The sequence below is a fragment of the Callithrix jacchus genome, chromosome X, assembly GCF_049354715.1.
Source record: "Callithrix jacchus isolate 240 chromosome X, calJac240_pri, whole genome shotgun sequence".
NCBI lineage: Eukaryota > Metazoa > Chordata > Mammalia > Primates > Cebidae > Callithrix > Callithrix jacchus.
Window position 1 is genome coordinate 55,460,391 of NC_133524.1, and position 21,377 is coordinate 55,481,767.

Below are 21,377 nucleotides of genomic sequence, written 5' to 3' on the forward strand. Positions count from 1 at the left end.
CCCCTTTGTTTTGGCCAATTTCTCCCATTTGGAATGTAAGCATTTATCCAATTATTGTGCCACCCATTGTATCTTGGAAATAACTAACTTGCTTTTAATTTTACAGGCTCCTCGGTGGAAGGGACTTGCCTTGTTTCAGATGAGACTTTGGACTTGGACTTTTGGGTTAATGCTGAAGTAAGACTTTGGGGGACTGCTGGGAAGGAATGATTGTGTTTTGAAATGTGAGGACAGATACAGCGGCTCATGTCTGTAATCCCAGCACTTTGGGAGGCTGAGGTGGGTGGATCACTTGAGGTCAGGAGTTTGAGACCAGCCTGGCCAATGTGGCGAAACCCTATTATCTACTAAAAATACAAAAAATGAGCCAGGTGTGATGGCAGGTGCCTGTCGTCTCAGCTACTTGAGAAGCTGAGGCAGGAGAGCCACTTGAACCCGGGAGGCAGAGGTTGCAGTGAGCTGAGATTGTGCCACTGCACTCCAGCCTGGGCGATGAAGTGAGAATCTGTCTCAAAAAAAGAATAAAAAAAAGAAATGTGAGGACATGAGAATGAGATTTGGGAGGGGCTAGGGCAGAATGATATGGTTTGGCTGTGTCCCTACCCAAATCTCCCATTGAATTGTAATCCCCCTAATTCCCATGTGTCTAGAGAGGGATCTGGTGGGAGGCGACTGGATCATGGGGGCAGTTTCCCTCATGCTGTTTTCCTGATAGTGAGTTCTCATGAGATCTGATGGTTTTACGAGCATTTGACATTTCCTCCTCCACATGCTCACATTCTCTCCTGCTGCTTTGTGGAGAAGGTGCCTGCTTCCCCTTCTGCCAGTCCCTTTCTGCCATTTCCCTTCTTCCATGACTGTAAGTTTCCTGAGGCCTCCCTGGCCATGCAGAGCTGTGAGTCAATTAAACCTTTTTCCTTTATAAATTACCCAGTCTCGGGTATTTCTTTACAGCAGGGTGAGAACGGACTAATACACCAACTAAAGAAATGCATTTGGGGCACCGCAAGAAGCTCAGAGAAACCACAGAAGATATGAAAAAAAGAATCAGGGCCAATGAAACATGGACAAAATTGATCCTACTTAATCCAAGTGACAGGAAGTTAAAGACCTACTCCTTAGTCTAATGGAATACCAAATCTGGAGTCTGGGGATTGTCAAAGTGAGTGACGTGTAAATTTATACTTCCCATGTTGATCAGTTAATCATCAATTTGTTTTATTATGTTACACTCTTGCCTACTTCAAAAAAGTCTTTTAGTAGTAAGGGAAGAGCAACTCTAATTTCATACAATTATTTTCACTTGGTGCCTAAGAAATAGCACAAATATAAAATCTTTTCTATTCATTTTAATTAGATTTTATAGACCAAAAAGTTGGATTTTCCCCCTTTCATCAGATGAGAATGAATGAATGACTTTCTCCCTGGAGAAGGCTATGTATTTTCTGCGCTTCAACCTAAATATTATTTTCCCCATAGTCTCCATCAATATCTTAATAATTGGCAACTGAATTTGTAGTTTTGTTGGTACCCAGAAAATTGCCACTTATTATAACAATATTGTGGCCAGAAGATGCATGGAAATTACCAACCAGTCAAATGTGCTCCAGTGTAGAATCCCACATGTGATTTAGGTAGGTACACCATCTTTGTACAGTTGGTCTCAAGATAACTGTCTTAGTTTAAACAAAATATAAAATAGATCTGAATGGCTTCCTGGTCAGAATATTTGCCTGTTTTTTCCAGCCTCAGTTCATGTATTCAACTAGTTGTTCCATTCAGATGATATAGGTTATACTTTGACTACAGCCTCCAGCCAGAAGGAACAAGAAATCCAGGAGGAGACAGAGTCTGGTATCAGTGTCAGCTTTAAGATCTGACTCAGTCTGTAGGGACTTAAGTGACAATATTACAGAGTATTCATTTGAAAATGGGGAAAATGCTGCTATGTAAAAAGGAATGCATTTAGAAAATCATTCAACATGCAGACTCTGATGAAGAGCTTAAACTTTGTTTCATTCTACTGTTTCTTTGGTTATATAAACAGGGAATTGTTCCCTAGAAAAAAAGGTGGCCTGGCAGCCCTGGTCTTCACTATAAAAGCAGAGATGCCCTGGCACTGCTGCTTGGCCATTGTATTCCTTTTAGCAAATCATTAACCACTCTCAGTTTTCTCAGGATCGCATGTAGTCATAGGGATAACTTACTGTCAGCCTCCCCTCCTCACCTATGAAGTGGAGAGCCCACACCAACTACCTCAGGAGTTAATAAATAACTCACACAGAGTGTGGTACAAGGGTGGGTTTGAATTTAAGGCAGTTCCTTTCCCCAACCACCACCCCACCTCAGTATTGGTGTGGCATTCTGCCCTTGCTTTATACTCTCATTTGAAAAAATATAACAGGGTCCAATTTCACCTCTTAAACTAATCTGGCTCCCTTTTTTCAAACTTCTAATTTTGGAAAGAAAGCCAGAGTAGTCCTTTCTACTTTCTTCTGATATTCCTTGAAAATACTTCTCCTTCATAGCAAAGATAATTAAACAGCTTGGTTCCTTCCCTACTGTGAAATATTGAGCTTCATTTCAGGACCAAAGGACATAAACCGGTTTATGACATAAACAGGTTTAGACCATCTGCAAAAGACAGGACAGAGATTGCATATTGTATTTACTAGGAAAAGAGATTTACACTGACACTTTGGAATAAGATTGTATGTACTTAGTTCAACTAAGTACTGAAAAGTCTTATATATTATATATATTTTTTACTTTGAAAAAATAATGCTTTGCCATGGTGATAGTTTTATGTTTCATATCTTTAAATAGGTGGGGGAATGAATGGAAATTTGCTTTCGCAGCTTTTCAACTATACTGTGTTTTTAATAGATACTTTCTTTCAGTAGTATGCTGTGTATTTAAGCCTGCAAAATTCTTCTAGGGTATTTCTGAATCCTGTTGTGTACGTGTGGGTTGAAAGTTCAAACATCTCATCTCCTTTAGTATTTAGTTGCTCACTTTATTGTTAGAGAAACTGGTAGCCAGGTATCCTTTCTCTATTTTCTGCCATAAAGCCTTTTATAATTCAATTTCTTCTCATCACACCTCTGATATTGACTTTGGAAGCAATGGCCATAGAAAAAATGTTCTTACTCAAACCATCTAATTGAGAAATAACTGACTCATGTCTACTCTCTAAGTTCGGGGCCAGTGTGGTGCTGTAATTTTTTCCCATAACACTAAAATTCCACTACAAGTGGAATTAAAATCCTACCCATATTTAAGAAAACAAACATGAAAATGTGTGTGCATGTGTGTGTGTGTGTGTGTGTGTGTGTGTGTATTCTTTTCCTAGGACAGTGTTCATCTTCATATGTTAATTCTGTCATTTAGTAAAATCTCATTCTCCTTTCAGTAAACCTGTAACCTTACGTCTTTCCCAAACCTTGCCAATTGGCAAACACCTCTTTGTAGAGGTTCCATAGTTCTCAGATCTGCTAGCTTCACTCTGTGGACCTCCAAATACAGTGAAAAAGAGAATGTGACCAGGGAAGAGAGGACTGTTAGACTCAAAAGCATTTTTGTTTAAATCTAGCAACAGGTTGTACTCCATTGCATATTTCAGGGCAGATAACCTGATGCATCCTGGTTCCTTGTTCGCACAGCTCACCACTGAGGAAGCACATCTGTGAATTCCCTATTCAAATTTGGTTGCCTCTTTAGTATGACTAAAACATGGGGACATACTCGTCTCTAAATAAACAGTACTGCTTGTTTCTTCTAATGACATATCAGCTCATTATTTCTAAGCCATGGAAATCTTTGCAATTTTAATAATGTAAACTAGCTCCCTAATCTCTGTGAAAGGGTCCTTGAAGCATGAAGTATATAGCTGTCCAACCCACTTCCATAATTCATGTTACTTTACACATAAGTTTAGTAGCTTACACTGTATTAGCATTAACTCTAGACATAATAGATGGAATTATGAGATCACATGTGCTAATGTAATAAATTTTTGTGTAAGACAAAATGTTATTACATATTTCTTGTCTGACAGAATTGTACAGTGTTTCCTACTAGGTCTGAAGTGCACTCTAGAGGATAAATGATACAGAAGGTATCTAAGTATTCAAGAGCCTTACAAACATTCTCCCTGGAAATACAAAGAGTAGAGACAGTTATTAGATGGAGGTTTTCATGCTCACAGTCTAAACTGGGTCTAATTGTTGCCATTACAACTAGAGAGCAATTTCAATAGAACATCTACCTTCTGAGGGGCAGTATGGCAGTTCATTTCAGTGTAAGACTGAATCTGGCTTTGCATATTTGGGAAAAAAAACTTATGGTTTTTGAGTGTAGATTTTTTGTTTTTTTTTTTTTAAATGAAAGCTACATATACTTTACTAGGCTATTGTCATTACATTTTTTAAAATGATGACTTACTTGTATTTTAAAAAGATGTTTAACATAGAGTTTCTAACTGACAGATCTGGAAACCAATCTGAATTGGACATACTATGGCTTCAATGCACAGTATAAGTTTTCTCATATTGCTACCTTAACATGAATTTGATACCCAACTTGAAAACAATCCCATAAAAATTTATTCATGGCCCGTTTAAAATTGCAATAGTTCAGTAAAACTCCAATTAAACAATTGCCCATTAACTTGTTATTTAAAATACAGACTTAAAAACCAATAGACTTTTTTTGGTGTGTATGCAATTGCTTTTATAAGCACAGGTTAGGTTGGAATAAGGAAGTCCTAGTTCATCATGCTGGAGCTTGTCCTCGCTGCTGCAGGCTGTTGAAGTGAGCCTCCTTCAAGATCTGGTTGATGTGGGAATAAAGACCTTGGCATGGTGCATACCCCTCGTGCAAGAACTGGGGAATGTTTGTATTGGGTTCAGTAACAATCTGGTTTAAGTTGCCTTCTGGTCCATTTCCTCTCTCTGGGATATTAATGTAGCTGCTGCTCCTTTCCTTATCATTGCATGAAAACTGGAAGGAAAAAGACAGAAAGGGGATTGCTATTATGCTATTACAATATTTTTCCCACTTGGCTTGGAGAATAGCAGCATAAAAACTCTATACTGGGCTTAATGGTTTTTATAAAGTAGAGCCATTTAAGATAGTTCATTCTATCCTCACAACAATCCTTCAATTAAGTTGGGATTAACAGACCCCATTTTACAGATGAGGAAACAGATCACTACCTTGTCCAAGGTCACAGAGCTAGGAAGTGGCAGGGCGAGCATTCAAACACAGGCCTTCCAATTCCAAATCTCTTCACACATTCTCTACCCTTGCGTGTACCATTTATTCCAATAACTAGATCAGAGAAGTAAATACTTATCTTCCACCTGAAGTATCAATTAATATTAAGGATGTAGTAGAAATTATGATCATAACAAGTAAGATGGACTATGGGTAAAAGTTACAATAAAGCAAATAAGACACATACATGCATACACACATAGATACAAATAAACAATGATTTTGTACACATATCCTGATAGTGGACATGTATGGTCCTCCTATATCAATTCAATACTACATACATATCCTGAAAGGCATTTGATCTACTTTTAGTCAAAGTTACATGTTACTTGTTCGCATTTTATGACTAGCATTCATTGTTCTTCTATATTTATGGATTTAATAGGGTGCGTATTTCCTCTTAAGATCTTTTTTTTCATTGAACTAATATGACTCAGTATCTTTTTTATGGTGGAGAAGGTACTCAGGGATCCCTGTAAACAGTCATTTCCAAAAATTTCCTGCCTTCCAATGTTATAATTCTCAAAAGAATAAGGTAATGACAAGGACTCTTGTTCAAATTACAATATTAACAATGCTGGCATTATGGTTCTTCTAAGTAAGTATTTTCCAAAGGTAACATTAGTAAGACTTAAACCAAGAATGGTCATAGTCCATAGGTCATTTACAGCTGCTCAACTTAGGTCACACAGTACACTGCCCACAGGTACCAAGAAACAACCTATGCTCATCATCATCCAATTAGAAACATACGTTAAAAGAACTTGTGCAGGAAAGAGATGGGAAGGACCAAATGAAGCCAGATGTGAGAGTTAGCAATAGCAATCACATTGATTTAAGGAATAAATGTTAAGGCCAATTCAAAAAGAAAATTCAAAAAAATATTTTCCTAGGCCTGAGTATAAAAATCTAGAACTCCCACTGTCACAAAGTAATGACGTTATGAATATTCCAAAATTAAATAAGCTATTACATTGGATAAGAAACCCAAAGTCCACACTTTGGTTCCTCTTAGTTAGCTTTCCTTGTTTTTTCGGTTACAAGTACTGCCTGAAAAATCAGGAAAGAATTAAAAATCATTTCTGATGAATCAAATTTTTATTTCCAATGACAACATATTGATTTTACACTGCAGTGCAACACTGGGGTGATGCTATCCTGTGTACATTAAAAATTCATAGGCTAGAAGGGATTTCTTTAGAATAATCATTAAGAAAAAAATAGATCTACCTTTAATTTGCTTCATTTAAAAAGTTTTTAAACTCAATTGTGTACAGATATAAATAGGAATGCTCATTAACACCTTTGTATATTATCAATATTTTTTAATAGCTAAAAATCAGAAACAACTAAATATTTAAAAACAAAGTAGTTATAGTACATGCATTCATACAAGAGAATCTCATCAGCCATTAACAATAATAATAATATGTCATTCTATATCAGAAGTCTTTATACTTCAAGTTCTTAGAAAAACCTATATTTACAGGCTATAAACATAGTTAACAGAAATAACTAAATAATGACTTTCACAGCTTTCATCTGGGTAAACCATTTAAAAATTAATTAATTAGGGAAATGTAATGGAATAAATGCCTGTAAATAAACTTGTCATATAATTTAAAATCTAAAGTTATAGTAAGTTAAATAATAAATACTCATTAAAGGTCTGGATCATTTCCAATTTAAAAAAATATAGGAAAATATTTTTCTAATAAATGTTTTGTTATTTAAAAGAAAATAATTTTTGTCTAATTCAAAGGTTATTTAAAAGTTATTTGTGAAACAAGGTGAAAGTAACCAGTAAATAAGAGCAATGTAAAGAAATACCACTTTCTTTACATACTATATATTCACCTCTTTATAAATATAAAGGTATTTTTGACAAGAAAGGTTAAAGGGAAAATAATTTTATATGAGAAAGAATCTTGTATGGTAAATTTCTGTCCTAAAATAACTGGTTATTTAAGAAAGAGAGATGTCTAGGGTAAAACAGGAAGTCCAAGCATCTCATTAATGATTTGCATCAAGTTGTCTATAAAGGAAAATTATTTATAATAGTCTTTTTTTTAGAGATTAGGTTTTGATTTTTTAAAAAAAACGCTTATACACTAAAGAATTGTTAGAACAACAAAATTTTCTTAAGGTATTGTTTTACAAGGGATTTTAATTTTTTTAACCCAATTTTTAACTTTTATTATCTTGCTGTTTTCAGCTTTGTCTCCACTTTGAAAAGGCCTGAGATAATAACCATCTCCTTCAACTCATTTTCAGCTTCTGTAATTTTTTTCCACAGGTTCTAACTGTTTGCCATGGCCTGACGCTAAAAATGTTTTATCTTAAAGGTCTAAAGAAAATGTTTTCTTCCAACATAACATTCTGTACTCTTGGCTTTGAATTTTATAAATTCAAAAATTTTCACTAATTACCCAGGAAACACTCTCCCTATGTATAAATAATTCAAGTATCCTTTCCATTAGCTTTGATTTTCAGGTTACCTAAATGGACTCTCCATAGGGAACAGCAATTGCACTGCAAGAGGATTTTTTTTTTTTTTGCCTTTTGGCAACAGTCCTAACAAAGAAATTTTACATTTTATCAAAATAACTCCCATGCCATTGTTATTAAGTTTTGATTTGCTTAGAAAAAAAATGAGGTTAAACTGTTTTTTTAAATCAAGGTTATTACATCCATGTAACTTTGTTGCTTTTAAAGTCCTTGTGCCTTTAAGTTATAGGGCTTTGACTCCTGAGCATTAAAAAGAACACCAAGTCCTGCTAAATCTTAAACAGTGACAGCAGTTAAAGCCTTATCTTCAGGCCCAGTAGAAGATGCCAATAAAAATAAACTGTTCATAAGACACAGGGCCAGAAATTAAAACTATTCAATTGCTCAAGGCCCAGGGACTATTATGGAAGAGGTGGGTGTATGAGATTCTAATGGCCAATTTTGAGAGATAAATTAGTTCAGTTTCTCTATAAATTAATCATTAACATTGAAGGCACGCTGATGCAAGACCAGCATCCGGGCCCCAAAGTCACAGTAACAAGGTTCTCTTGGAACATTAACCCACTTCTTAATTTAAAAAAATATAAAGGTTATAAAAAAGCTTATTGAAATTATATCTTATGGTCAAGATGACCAAGTCTTAATAAATTTGTTTATAAAATTTTAAAAGAGGATTTAATGGGCTTTATGCCATCTTTATTAAGGCTTATTGTTTGAGAAATTAAGTCTCCTCTCTGAAAAAATAAAGGGTTTTGTCTTTTTTGGGGAAATCTTTGAGTCATCATTTGGCTGAATAAATGACTTATTTTACAATGACCTTTGATTCTATTTTGTGATATCAAGTATTTTTAACACTTTATAGTTGACAAACTTTCCAAAATAACATTCTAACTTTGGTCCTCATTAATCTTTTGATATTAGGTCCCCTGAAGTCCAAAAGAGACATATTCAAGTTATTTGATATAATAAAATCATATAAGAAGTATTGTCAAGTATGAAATGGCATTTAACCTTTTTTTTGATTATATTTATATAAATGTGTTACTAGTACGTGTTTCGAAATTGTATGAAATTCATGTGATACTGATATGTTTTGGTACATATCAGCAGTCCCCAACCTTATTAGCACTTGGGACCAGTTTCGTGGAAGACAATTTTTCCATGGATAGGGGAAGGAAGGTATGGCTTCAGGATTAAACTGTTCTACCTCAGATCATCAGGCATTAGATTCTCATAAGGAACATAGAGCCTAGATCCCTCACATGTGCGGTTTACAATAGAGTTCGTGCTCCTATAAGAGTCTAATGCCGCCACTGATCTGACAGGAGGCAGAGCTCAGGCAGTATCGCTCGCTTGCCCACCACTGACCTCCTCCTGTGCAGCCTGGTTCCTAAGAGGCCATGGACCAGTACTAGTCTGCAAGTCTGGCGACTGGGAACCCCTGGTATATGTTATCAGTAGTAATTATGATTATGTAAAATTGTTGTATGCCACAGAAGTAACCAAATTTCCTTGTCAATTGTGTCTTTAATTATGACAATTTTAGAACTCTTGTCATTCATGGTTGTTTTACTTTTATCATTTTTCAAAAGGTGGTTTTACAATCAGATATAGGACTCTGACAGGTGCTCTTTAATGCAGGTTTTGGATAAGTATGGAGATTGTAATACCATAATAGAGGAAAAACTTCCAAGACTCCCACAGAGAGCTAATGTGTTCATAAACATTGAGAACAGGAGTTACTTACATAGACTAGACAATGGAAAACTGAAATAATCTTTTTGTGACTTTGAAACATTGTTTGAAATTCAGAAACTTTTGTTTCTGAATTTCTAACTTTATTTTTCTAACTTTTGTTTTTCTTTGACCTATTTTACCACTTTTTAACAAGTGGGTAAATTATGCTCTTGTGAAAAAATCTGAAGCATATTTCTCTCTACCTGATTTCTCCAGAACTTGAAAACTATTTGCAATTATATGTAGTTTATGGTAGTATAGTTATTTGCAAAAATTTGATAAGACTCTCTTTTCTTTTGTAACATGACACAATTGAAGACACTGATTAGTTTACTGAGGCTTTGATTGGAATGGCATACTTTCAGATACAAACAGATTGTTTTAAGGAATCAAAGTTGACTTATAGAACCAATAAAATCCCCTTGAGAAAGCTAGCCTCATATATTGTCTATACAGTTCCTGCACAGGTTCCTGACCTGTGGTAAGTAAAGAATGGCACTTTCTGATAGGCCCAAAGAGTTCCAGAATATCTTGGGACCTCAGTAAGGAATTCACCCAATTAATATAGGTATTTACAGGCATAGATAAATCCATGGCTGGGCTAAAGGCTTTGAAGTGTAATCTGAGATTCCTTATGGAATGAAGTTCCAGCAAAGCCAACTCAAAAAACAAAAGAGCCTGCATGGCCAATAGGTATTCTTGCTGAGTTTATGCAAATTGTAAAACTAACACTTACTTTACACATAAATTTGTCATATGGTTTGTTTTTAGTGAAAATGGGGGTCAGAGAGAGAAAAAATATGTTTCAAAATGAACTGTGGTATACCTGTTGTTAGATTCTAGTCTTGCCTAATGTTTTTTCAATTTTTATTATTTTCTAGTTTAGACTGAATTCTACAATTTTTCCTGGCTACAAGTCTCCAAAAATAATGTTTATTTTTTTTTTACTTCTTTCCTTTCCTTTTTTCCATTTTTCCTGATTTGAAATCACTAAAAATTAACCTGTGCTTTCTTAAAGCCCTGTGAACTGAAGCTAGACAATTTAAGCTTCAGAAAAAAATAACAGCAATCTATTTACATACATAAAACACTTTCATACCTGCCTACTGATATATGGACTTCAGAGTAATATGTCCTATATTGATTTTCCAGGATTGTTCTCCATCTTCTTGTTTGTTGTATTCTTTCTCTCTTCCTCCCCCTATTTTCACTTCATAGGACATGATACTTCACAACCTGCTAGAAATGAGATTTCCTAATAATGTGTGACTACCCATCTAGAAATAAACCATTCTTGCCACAAGAGATCAAACAAAATCTGAGACCAGAGACTCATTTTCTTCTAAAATGCTTTCTCCAAAAGATTTAAGAAAGTGGGAGAAATGTGAAGTAAAATAAATCTCAGGGTTCTAAAATCATTAAGCTGAGGGAAAAGTCAAGCTGAGAACGACATCAGGCAAACCGGCTTCCCATTTTATTCTTAAATCCGATAGGTACAAAATTTTTTTAAAAGCAACATACCTTTCTCACAATTTGCCAATAAGAAAATCCTTTGTGGGCCTTAAGATCTTACCCTAAAACAGTTCTGTTGAATTTTGCCCTGGCAATGTAAACTGATAACTTACCTTCACAGGTGCCAGACAGAAAGTCATCCCTGTGCTCACCTGAGACAAATGTGTATCTGATTGTTCCCTCTGCCCTTTTGTTTGTGTAAAAATGCAGATTCACCAAGCCAGATTAAATTGTATATTCAGTGAAAGGCAGATCAAGGGCTCAAAAGAATTCAACCTCTTGTCTCTTACCTACCTATGACCTGGAAGCCCCAGCTTCAAACTGCCCTGTCTTTCCAGACTGAACCAATGTTTATCTTACACATATTGATTGGTGTCTTCTCTCTCCCTAAAATGTATAAAAGCAAGCTATACCCCAATCATCTTGGGCACATGTTGTCAGGACCTCCTGAGGCTGTGTCAAGGGTGTGTCCTTAACCTTGGCAAAAGAAACTTTCTAAATTGATTGAGACCTGTCTCAGATATTTTGAGTTCACATATATATAGTTGGGACTTTAATTTTTTTAACTTTTAGTTTTGCATCTTCACTTTCTAACCCATCTACTTCAAATATATTTCTTTTGTGAAAAACAAACATGTTATTTGTAAGTAAGCAAACTAAAGAATGCTACTACAAAATGAAGTAAAATCTGCTTTTGGATTCAGTTACTTCTGACTTCAAAGCAAAGACTTAAAAAGCACTATGATTCCATAAAGGAGGTTTTGGCAAGAGGGTTTAATCTCCTTTAGCCTACTAAAGAGCATCTAAAAAGTCACATACACTAGCATTTTCTAGGCCAATAATGCTGTTCAGTTAATAAACATAGCCTATATCATGTAATCTGGGCTTTGTTACACTTACCCTGTGAATCTATTTCATGTGAGATATCCCACTTAATGGATTGTTTTATTGTCAGAATGACTGAGAGGAAAATTTGCTTCTTGATGGTATATGGTTTTGACACTTGAAACTGCTATCTTAGCACAGAAGCATTAACCTTACTACACTTTATTTTTTAAGAGACAAACTCTCGCTGGAACACCCAGGCTGGATTGCTGTAATCCCAGCTCTCTGTGGCCTTGAACTCCTGGGCTCAAGGGATCCTCCTGCCTCAGCCTTGCAAACTGCAAATTCTTTTATCAGAGAATAAATAAGACTTTTAAGCACTCGAGTATTTGGAAAGACTCATAATATATAAAACATTTTCATCATCCTCCTGATTCCTCATAAAAATGTCTTACCGGAATGCTTATCCTATCTGACAGTTACAAAGCTTTCTTTTTCTCTTCATTTTCAATACAGGTTTAATGCTGGTATCTGTGCAAGGCAGATGAAGAACAGAGCCCTTGCAAATTTACATACATAGCAAAATAAAATTATATTTATGAAGACACTAAAGAAGGGTATCTCATTATGCAAAATTCACAAAGGCACTTTACAAAAACCCTGGAGTCCATGTTTGTGTGAAAAAGCAGGATTTAGGTTAGTTTGGGCCATAACAAAATCTGCATACTTACCTGTAACCAAAGAAACTTTGAGGCCAGCAGGGATTTGCCATAACGTATTCTGTTTTAGAATAGGCATCACAATCACCTGTGTGGCTTTCTGACACTTTGACTCACATGCACATGCTGGGGCCCAACCTCTGAGAAGCTCTCAAGTAGGCACAGATTGTTCTGATGTCCAACCAGTATCTAAACAAATATTTGCATGTCTATTATACAGTGTATAAGGAGGCACTTTGCTTCGGCTACTTAGGGATTCAACAGGGAATTTTTGAGCCTAATGAAGAAAAATACAATACTTTGAGAATGACAGCATCAAGCTATTGCAATGACAAGAATGTAGCCATGAATGCTGACTGGGGAAATAGAGGAGGTTTCTTAAAATGAAAGCCATCTGTGCTAGGCCTTGAAAGATACAGAAAATATTAACAGGAAGGGTGTGACAAATGGAGAGAACAATAAGAGTACAAGTAAGCTGAAGAAGAGATTTTGAGTAGACAAAGCCACAGATGACGTGGCTGATATCTCCCAGAGAGGAGTTAGTGAGAGCCAAAATATGCAAGAGAAGATATGGCTAGGTTATCAGGGGCCTTGAATGTCACTCTAAGAAGTCTGTACAAACAGGTATTTGAGCATAAGGTAAACGCTCTGATCTATATTTAGGAAGAGCATTGCAATGTATGAATCAAATAGGGGGTGGATGAGACCACAAAAACCACTGGGAAATTTTGCAATGTATCAAGCAAGAGACAATGCAAGCGTGAATTAGGATGGTGGAAATGTAAAGAAAGGGATGTATTTGATACATGTGGAGGTAGAATAGAAACGAGCCATTGAGGAAATGACAGAGACATCTAAGTTGATGCCAAGCACCCAGGACAATGATTGCCAAATGGTAAGTGCTCAGTAAATATTTGGTAATGAAATTCAGGAAGTCTCAGATGTTTCCTGACATATGTTATAGCAAAAGAGTAGGGAGGGGATGGAGGAGGTAAGGTTTAGTGAGAAGCTGTATGAAGGGAGGTGAGAAATAAAAGGGAGTGAATGCAGATTACAGTTTGGATTTAGAAGAGAGAGAAAAGACACAGTACTTCAGAGAAAAATAAACCAGATGCAAGATTAGTTAGGAAGTGAAAAGAGAACCTTAGCAGGCTAAGAAAGAAAACAGTAGATAAATAGAACTGAGGAGATGAGAAGGAATATCAATTACAGAATATCTTCATAAAAACAGAGCCAAAATTCGTGCATGTATCTATGATATAAAATTATATAACCCTTTCTAATTGTAATAGCAGATGAACCTGGTAGTTTACTTTCTTTCAAGCCTTAGCTTTCCTCTCAATTCTATCCCCCCATGCCTTAGAGCTTTTCCTTTATATGAACCTCCATAACAAAACATTCATTCCTAATACATATTCTATCCCTGGAATAATAATATGATGTTTATTCAAAGGCACCTGTAGAAACTTGAGTAAGTAAAACAGATGATCCTAACCAAATCCATCAGAGGGCACTTAAAATATGTGCTCCCAAAGATCCAGTGCATTTAAAATGACACCTCCACATTCCCTAATACTAGAAACATTGTGGAATCTTATGAACTGTAAAATACCAAGTTAATTAGGTTGTTGAATTACAACCACTTTCCAAATTAGCAAGGCAATGATATTAATATGTTAACTTCTCTGCGCTGATGGGGTAAATAATCTATGCTTTTTGTAGCTCAGTTTCTCTCATAAGATGAAGTTAGAACAGACACTGAGCTGTAAGTTATTTTTCACCTTACAAATTAAATTTATAATAGAATCGATACAATTATTTAAAAATCTATGCAACTCACCTTGTCTCAATTCAGTAAATGGGATTTGAACAAACAAAAAGAAATGAAAAAAAAGACTGATAGGTAATCCTCATCTGCAGAAAAAAACATGTGGACATATTCATCTTCAATTCATTAAAACAACTGAGATTGTAAGATTCAACTGCAAAATGAAAGTGCTTGGGATGTTTAGTATGCTACATGAACAAGGCTTCTTAAAATGCACGAAACAGATTGGGCCGTCTTTGAAAAAGCTTGTTCCTCCATTTTGAATGTAAGTAGAACCTAATTTCGCAAGGTTCCCATTTTGCCATAGTGTTTAAAACCACATCTAATGACCATTATTTTGTTCAACAACAATTTCATCCCTAAAAATGTCTCCCAAAGTAGTTCTGTCTCTTAGAATGTATGGAATCAAACTTAATGAGAATGACTCTAAACTACTAAGAACCTAAGAGAAAATGTTCTTCAAAAAATTTCACCAATGGTGGGGCGTGGTGCCACACACCTGTAATCCCAGCACTTTGGGAGGCCAAGGCAGGAGAATCATTTAAGGCCAGGAGTTCAAGACCAGCCTGGCCAACATGGAAAAACCCCATCTCTACTGAAATACAAAAATTAGCCAGGCACGGTGGTACATGTCTGTAATCCCAGCTACTCAGGAGGCTGAGGCACAAGAATCACTTGACCCAGGAGGTGGGGGATGCAGCGAGCGGAGATCATGCCATGGCACCTTCAGTCTGGGTGACCCAGTGAGACTCTGTCTCAAAAAAAAATGTCTCAGTTGTCATCTGAATTGATATTACTTAAAATAATCTGACAAGGGGAGATTTCCTATCAGTTAAAAAAAATAATAGGATTCATAGAACTCTAATTTTAAAAGTATGTGGGGCCTCCTGGTTCTGTTTTTCTCTCATTTGTCTTACTTCTGCTGTCCCCTTGGAATTGTAGCATTAGGACAGAAAATCTTTTCCTAATCTATACAGTAGGGAAAAGAAAAAGGCAGAGATCTGCTCCAGATAAGCCATTTGTGTATATATCTACATAATTTTCCACTCTTAATTTCTTCTATTATTCAATAAACCGGTGGGAGTCTAAATTAGTTCAACCATTGTGGAAGACAGTGTGGTGATTCCTCAAGGATCTAGAAATAGAAATACCATTTAACCCAGCAATCCCATTGCTGGGTATATACCCGAAGTATTATAAATAGGATTATAAACTGTTCTATTACAAAGACACATGTACACGTATGTTCATTGTGGCACTGTTTACAATAGCAAAGACTTGGAACCAACCCAAATGCCCATCAATGACAGACTGGATAAAGACACTGTGGCACATATACACCATGGAATACTATGTAGCCATAAAAAGGATAAGTTAATGTCCTTTGCAGGGACATGGATGAAGCTGGAAATCATCATTCGCAGCAAACTGACACAAGAACAGAAAACCAAACACCACATGTTCTCACTCAAAAGTGGATGTTGAACAATGAGAACACATGGACACAGGGAAGGGAACATCATACACCAGGGCCTGTTGGGGGGTGGGAGAGCTAGTGGAGGGATAGCAAGGGGTGGGGGGACTGGGGAGGGATAACATTAGGAGAATTACCTAATGTAGATGATGGGGGGATGGATGTAGCAAACCACCATGGCATATACCCATGTAACAAACCTGCACAATCTGCACATGTACCCTAGAACTTAAAGTATAATTTAAAAAATAATAAAGAATAAAAGATAACCAGGAAAAAAAGGTAAAAATGAATGCTCCTGGTAAGTAAGAGATACTTGTACAGAAATGTTTGGGTCTTTATCCAACAAAAATCCCCCAGCACCTAAGAGAACAAATTACATAAGTTAAATATAGTTACATTTTACCCATCCAAGTAGCTGCCCAGGATCTCGGATAATCATACCTGTGTATAGACAGGTACCAGGAAGAGGACATGGATTGATAATTGTTTCTCATCTTGCTCAAAAAAGGGAAAAGTATGCCATACATAGTTACTAACTAAAAGGATTAACTCAGAAAGACTTTACGAGGCTCCTTTAACACTCTACTAGTAATTATATCTCAATTAAAGCTATATTATGCTAATGAATACAAGTCATTAAAGTGAAGCACCTTGAAGTTAAAATTCAAGCTCCTTAGAATGGTGGTTACCAGAGGATTAGAAAAGAGGAAGGGGAGATGAAAAGAAGTTGGCTAAGGGGTATAAAAATACAGTTATATAGAAGGAATAAGTTATCGTATTCAATAGTATGGTAGGAAAATTACAGTTAATAATAATTTATTATATATTTCAAAATAGAAAAGAAGAATTATAAGATCCTAAGACAAATAAAAGATATATGTTTGAGGTGATAGATATCCCAGTTATCCTGATTTGATCATTACATATTATATACAGGTATCAAAATATCACATGTACCCCCAAAACATGTACAACTATTCTATATCAATAAAAAATTAAAAACTTCAAGCTCTTTTTCCAGCACCATTAAAGTTTTGCAAAATCATGAGACTGCCCCAGATTTTTCACTGAGAAAGCAAGACTTGCCTTCCAGCTAATAACATATCACTACATACTAGAAAATATGTTTTCCATAAGAAAAGAAGGCGAGTAGGACTACTATTCCCTGCTCATATGAGGGGCAAAATTACTGGGCGTAATTCCTCCTGATTATGTTTAGCAAACTTTTTCTGTGCTTCTTTCCCATCTTCCGTGAGATATTATATAGAATAATTAAGAGCTCCAGCTCAAAAGCCACTGTAATCAAGCAAGAAAACTTTTATGAAGGTTTCTTGGAATAATACATTTCTTTTCATTAGGGAACACAAGTTGGATTGTCAGTGTAGGCAATGAATGAAAGAGAGGTTATCTAATCATATTTCCTACCTCTGTATCTCGAGAATCCTGAAAGACAGGGCTTCTCTTACTCCTTTTGGGCTGGGGGGAATGATGGTTGCCCTCTTTATTGCCATTTCTTCTTTTCCTGAAAATAAATTGCAAAGAGAGAGGAAAATATGTCATCTAACAATTAATCTTTTGGACGCTTAAACTGCAAAGCAGTGACAACATATATATATATATATATATATATATATATATATATATATATATGAGACCTTGCCTGAAAAAATATGTCACTATCTGCTATCCCAAGATATAAAAGTCTTAAGTACTCCATTACCAGGCATGAAGATAAAAAATGTAATACAAGAACTATAAGTAAAGTCAGGCTATAAATTTCATTTCTAGAAATAATTTTCATAACTTTAAGTGACCCTTGAAAATAAAGTAAGAACATGAGGAATTTAATAGCTAACTTTTCAAAATCTACCTGATCAGTTTCATTGTCTTGACTCCATGAAGTTACATTTCCAGGGTAAGTGATGTTTTAATCCCTTCCACTAGATAACACTTAAGATATGTATAACTGCCAGTGTCTATTTACTAGTAATTATAGCTCAATTAAAGCTATATTATGCTAATAAATACAAGTCATTACACTTGTAATGGTGTAGGGACACTGAAGAGCTATTTCTTGTATGTTGAATGTGGTTAGGCACTTACTGTTGCTATACCAACTAGTATTATGACATAGTAGTTACTCCACTAGATTGTCACTGATTACTTCCTTCAGATTGTGGCCTTTTACTTCCTTGAGATACTCTTTTTTCAAAATTGTTTTTAATGATTGGTAAGATTACATCTTCAGTCTCAAGTTCCTTGTCAATAAGTAATCAGATTGCAGCATTTGACATAATTTTCATAGCACTCTATTATGAATCAGACATTCTCCCCAGCCATCTGCTTAGAGACTACTTTTGAGTTTTTGGTACTTCTAAGAATGGCTGAGTTTACCCATTTTTATAATTTCATTACTCTTTAATCAATTCTCACCTTTGGGACACTGAGTACTGATCATGTAGCACAGTGATTTCCAACACTCTGTTAAATTAAACCACTTTCTTTAAGAAACTAAAAGCAACATATAATAGGAAAAAAAGGAGTTCCTGTACTAGGAACAGGGGCTCTTTAACCACATCCCTCCCTAGATCTGCTTTCCTGTGACACCCACTAACATAGCCTGAACTCTTCTTAAAATTGAGGAAAGAGCAGGCCCAGAGAAGCACAGTTACTCAGACAGTAAAATGAGGAAGGGTGTAGAGCTAAGGCTGGAAGGAAAGGTTTCTTTAGCCTTGGCCCAAGGTCCTCCACAAAAGTTTCAGGAAGTAAAAGCTAATGAAGAACTGCATGTCCCAATCAAACAATATCTTTATGATAAAGAACTTGCCAGTATAAATGAATCCAGCTTATTTGTATACAGTGTTTAAAAAGGCACTTTTTTTTTTTTTTTGCAGGAAATGTGATTTTTTTCCCCCAGACATGTGTGAGGCATGCCAAAGCAGTTTTAGTTGGATTTGGGGAAAGACCTTTGTAGTCAGATGAGGCTAGCTTCCTATATACTGTTTACTGTCATATGTCTGTGCCCCTAATTCCAAGAGCATGTTGGTAATTTGGCCCCTGAATTCATAGTTAGTGTATTTTCCTTTATATTGCAAGCTCCTCATTACATGATCTAAATCAGTGCAGCAGGCTCTGTTGACTAGCTTTTCACCACTGGCCTAAATAACCTTAGGATGCCTTCCAGAAAATAACCTTAGCATGCCTTTCAGAAAATAACCTTAGGATGCCTTTCAGAATCTCAGTTCTATGAATTGATCCAGGGTAGGGTCTTTTTTTTTGAAAGATAGGCAATATACTAACAGCTGATCAAAATATGGAGCAGCAATAAAAGATCCACCGCATCTACCAAGGAAATTCTAGGCTACATCTTACAAAAGCCTCAGTGAGATTATTATGAAATGAAAGAAAGAGCTTCGAACCTAGAAAGATCTGGGCTCTGTCCTGAGTCTGTTACCAACCAAGTAAATGCACTTTGTCAACTGAAATGGCTGAGGCCAATAAAACGGATTTTTAAGATATCCTAATAACACAGGCAAATGCTGACTACAAAATGCCAAATAAAAAATCATGTAGAAAACTTGCTATATTATACTCCACTACGAAATGAGTGATTACATACAGAAAAAATGACTGGATGTAAATATTATTTTATTTCACAATGTTTATTTTTTATTTATTTTATTTTATTTTTGAGATGGAGTTTCGCTCTTGTTACCCAGGCTGGAGTGCAATGGGCGGGTGGATCACGAGGTCAAGAGATCGAGACCATCCTGGTCAACAAGATGAAACCCCGTCTCTACTAAAAACACAATGTTTATTGAGCATCCAGTAAGTGCTAGGCACTCCTCCAGGTGCCCAGGATAAAATAGTAGAACAAACACAAGCCACAGCTCCTGCCTTCATTAGGGAGCATGGTGATGGTTGTCTTTGATCATGGTATTTTGAATATTTTGCGCTCAAGTTTTACTGAAACTTTCAACAGCTCACAATATGTTTGCATTGTTTTTAAAACAGACTAAAACTATCAAAACGGTTTTTCAAAGTGTGAAGCTGAGTTTAAAAAGCGGGATGTTTAAATCATCATACGACGTTAATCTCATTTGTTTAGAATGCAACTTTATGAATGAAAAACATCCAAGGAAATTTATCACAAAATACGATTAATGGTCATGGCTGGGTGATCAGACTGTGGGTAAGACTGGCTTTCTTATTGCACTTTAAAGTCTAAGTTTTCTACAATGAGATTCAAAGACGTTTGTAATGAAAGAATACACTGATAAAGGTACATAGAACCCCAGTATCACGTAGAGAAAGATGACAAAACCAACCAGGGAAACAAAAATACTAGTTGCCAGGGTACCTAACAGCCTCACCGAAGAAATGCCAATTTGAAAAACAGAATGGTATTATTGTCCACTGACTGAGTTTTCACAAGGGGCCACGTCTCCCCACCTCACCCCCGCCTCCAGGGCTTGTAAGGCACCGACCACCAAAGAACCAGCATTTTCTTTCGGAGAACGCTTCGCGGCATTTTTTTCAAGTGCGAAGGGCTGGGCTGAGGCTAGCAGGGCCGTTTCGCGGAGCAACACTGCTACCTCCAAGTCCTGCGAGCCGAGTGCCACAAACCCCGGAGGAAAACACATCTCCGCTGCGTAACCGCCCCGAGCCAAGCCCCGAGATCTTGGCTGAGAAAGCAAAGCGTGATGACGGTGGGGACCAGAGAATGGACTGGTACCGGTCGGAAAGGCCCCGACGAACCTACCGTACAGGGCAGCCTCCCATAGTCTTGCCCTCAGAACCATAGCAACCGCGCAAGAAGTTTCCGCGCCGCCGGAAAAACGCAGCCCGGAGGGCGGGGCTGGCCTACGATTGACGGGCTCTGGGCCTGCGCTTCGGAGCCCGGGGAGGTCCCTGAGGGTGGGGGACAGATGTGGAAAGTGGCTGATTCGAGACCTAAAGATCCGTACCATAAAGGAAACCTAACCCAGCTAGGGGCTAAGTGACCCTGCAGCTGAGGCTGCGGAGCAGACAGCCCTGGACAGGGAACTTTTAGACTTCCATGTTTGTCTCTGCATTGCGCAATTTTAACAAGAATCCTGCTAAGTCAGTTTAGTTAGAATTCTCCACCCTCAATATCTCAGTTAGGTTCCTCATCCCACAGGTGATGTCTGGTCACCGGAGTCCACCTTCACCAAGAATCCTCTTAGCTCAATTTAGCCAGAATACCCCCTTACCCTTGGTGTTTCTGCTTGGTAATTTTCCATCCATTGCTCCCCACCCTGCTTTTTGGCTATAAATCCCCGCTTTTCCTTGTTGTATTTGGAGTGGAACCAAGTTTCTCTCCCCTCACTACATAACACCCCATTGCAGTGGTCCCTACACCTATCCTGATGGATAAAGTCTGCCTTACCATTCTTTAATAAATGTCTTGAATAATTTTTTCCTTAACCAATTCACTTGGATCCCCATGCCTTTCCACATTCTCAAGGAA

At 36.7% G+C, this 21,377-nt stretch overlaps 1 protein-coding gene across 2 annotated transcripts; it reads right to left on the reverse strand.

The window, feature by feature from the left end:
• Positions 1–1,193: 1,193 nt before the first annotated feature.
• VCF2 (VCP nuclear cofactor family member 2) lies at positions 1,194–20,699 on the reverse strand. Of its 2 annotated transcripts, none has more exons than XM_003735742.5 (3): positions 20,649–20,699; positions 17,312–17,408; positions 1,194–5,001 (listed from the first exon to the last, which is right to left on the reverse strand). In XM_003735742.5, exons 1-3 carry the CDS (start codon positions 20,666–20,668, stop codon positions 4,774–4,776), a joined length of 345 nt encoding a protein of 114 aa, XP_003735790.1. In that variant the 5' UTR covers positions 20,669–20,699; the 3' UTR covers positions 1,194–4,773. The 2 variants fall into 2 exon arrangements, with proteins under 2 accessions (XP_003735790.1, XP_035144432.1); XM_035288541.3 differs by having other exon boundaries at positions 17,757–20,699.
• Positions 20,700–21,377: the final 678 nt, after the last annotated feature.

What these genes read in the sequence shown, in the direction of transcription:
- VCF2 (XM_003735742.5), bottom strand. Translation starts at nt 20,668, where the DNA reads ATGGGAGGCTGCCCTGTACG. An exon ending in ATGGGAGGCTGCCCTGTACG is followed by an intron (nt 17,409 to 20,648) that starts GTAGGTTCGTCG and finishes ATTTATTTTCAG; the next exon opens with GAAAAGAAGAAATGGCAATA. An exon ending in AGGATTCTCGAGATACAGAG is followed by an intron (nt 5,002 to 17,311) that starts GTAGGAAATATG and finishes TTTTCCTTCCAG; the next exon opens with TTTTCATGCAATGATAAGGA.